Genomic DNA, 1590 nt, shown 5'->3' with positions numbered 1-1590 from the left:
CTGGACCAGGTAGACTGGTTCTATAAGTCGTGACTGAGCTGAGAGGTGTAGATGACTCACCTTGACCAGGTAGACTGGTTCTATAAGTCGTGGCTGAGCTGAGAGGTGTAGATGACTCACCTGGACCAGGTAGACTGGTTCTATAAGTCGTGGCTGAGAGACTGGTTCTATAAGTCGTGACTGAGCTGAGAGGCGTAGATGACTCACCTGGATCTCGACCAGGTAGACTGGCTCCATAAGTCGTGGCTGAGCTGTGAGCTGAGAGGCGTAGATGACTCGGCGTGCAGTGGGGATGATCTGCCCGCCCCCTCTGTGGATGGCATCCGCATGCAGCGTCACATCATGGACGTCGAAACGTATCCCCCTCATGTTCTCCTCACACAGGACACCCTAAGAAAGAGAACGTTTTTCAGTGGTGGTGGTGTGGTTCTCTGGTTCTGAGAGCCGGTCAGTGGTGGTGTGGATCTGGTTCTGAGATTTAGTTTGTCAGTAGTGGTGTGGATCTGGTTCTGAGAGCCGGTCAGTGGTGGTGTGGATCTGGTTCTGAGATTTAGTTTGTCAGTGGTGGTGTGGATCTGGTTCTAACCCCCCAGCCCTGCTGGCGTCTGCTCACCTCCTTAGAGGCCCACTGGAACCCTGCCACCACGCTGTCCTTGATCTCATTGAGGTACTGCACTCCCTTGGTGACGTCCGTCAGGATGTTGGGTCCCGTCCCGTCGGGGCCGAAACACCAGATCTTGCGGGCCTCTGTAACCTCCCACTCGTACTTCTCAGTCAGGTAGCGAGCCCTGGTCTTCAGTTCCTGTCTGGAGCTCACGTCCCCCTTATCGATATCCTCCGCCAGACCATCCTGGAAGGGCCGGGCCTTCATGTACAGACGGTTGTGTTTGTTAGGGGACTTGGACAGGCAGACCTGGTCTGAATCCTCGGCCACGGTCTCACGGTAAGACACCACAGGGTCAGATTTCTGGGAGAAGTATGAAGAGGTTTCAGCTTTTTAGTATCTTCACTCAATATTCAAAGGTTACAATTATGATGTGATTTCAAAAAGAAGCTAATTTCATCCTTTTTTGAAAAGGTGCAATGTCTATCCTGTACAATGCAGTAAGTCAATATCTTCCCGAACCTTTAAGGGGATACCAGCGTGGTCCTCCTCCAGATCCTTCAGGCAGATCTCCAGATGCAGCTCCCCAGCTCCAGCTACGATGTGTTCTCCAGACTCCTCAATGATGCACTGCCACAACACAGAGACAGGACAAAGACACATAAACAGCACCGTTTCCCTACATTTCTAAGTACAATACTAGTACTGACCCCATGTCCAGGTACAAACTAGTCTGACCCCATTCCAGGTACAATTACTAGTCTGACCCCATGTCCAGTTACAATACTAGTCTACCCATGTCCAGGTACAATACTAGTCTGACCCCATTCCAGCGTACAATACTATCTACCCCATGATTCCAGGTACAAACAGTCGACCCAGTCCAGGTACAATATAGTCTGACCCCAGGGCCAGGTACAGACTACGTCTGAACCCCATGCGTCCAGGTACTATACTAGTCTGACCCCATGTTTAGAGATGTAGGA

At 51.2% G+C, this 1590-nt stretch overlaps 1 protein-coding gene across 1 annotated transcript in view; it reads right to left on the bottom strand.

The window, feature by feature from the left end:
• The window catches only part of LOC112076143 (elongation factor 2), a 23434-nt gene that overhangs the window by 4226 nt on the left and 17618 nt on the right, over window positions 1-1590 (bottom strand). The window contains exons 9-11 of the mRNA XM_070441205.1: window positions 1127-1234; window positions 614-967; window positions 208-390 (exon numbers count right to left, since the gene is read on the bottom strand). Of these exons, the coding sequence (XP_070297306.1) occupies window positions 208-390; window positions 614-967; window positions 1127-1234 (645 nt within the window). The remainder of the gene's footprint in view (window positions 1-207; window positions 391-613; window positions 968-1126; window positions 1235-1590) is intronic.

Source organism: Salvelinus sp. IW2-2015, unplaced genomic scaffold (assembly GCF_002910315.2).
Source record: "Salvelinus sp. IW2-2015 unplaced genomic scaffold, ASM291031v2 Un_scaffold3595, whole genome shotgun sequence".
In the NCBI taxonomy this organism is placed as follows: domain Eukaryota; kingdom Metazoa; phylum Chordata; class Actinopteri; order Salmoniformes; family Salmonidae; genus Salvelinus; species Salvelinus sp. IW2-2015.
Note: the sequence above shows the minus strand (reverse complement) of the source record. Positions and strands in the feature narration are given on the sequence as shown.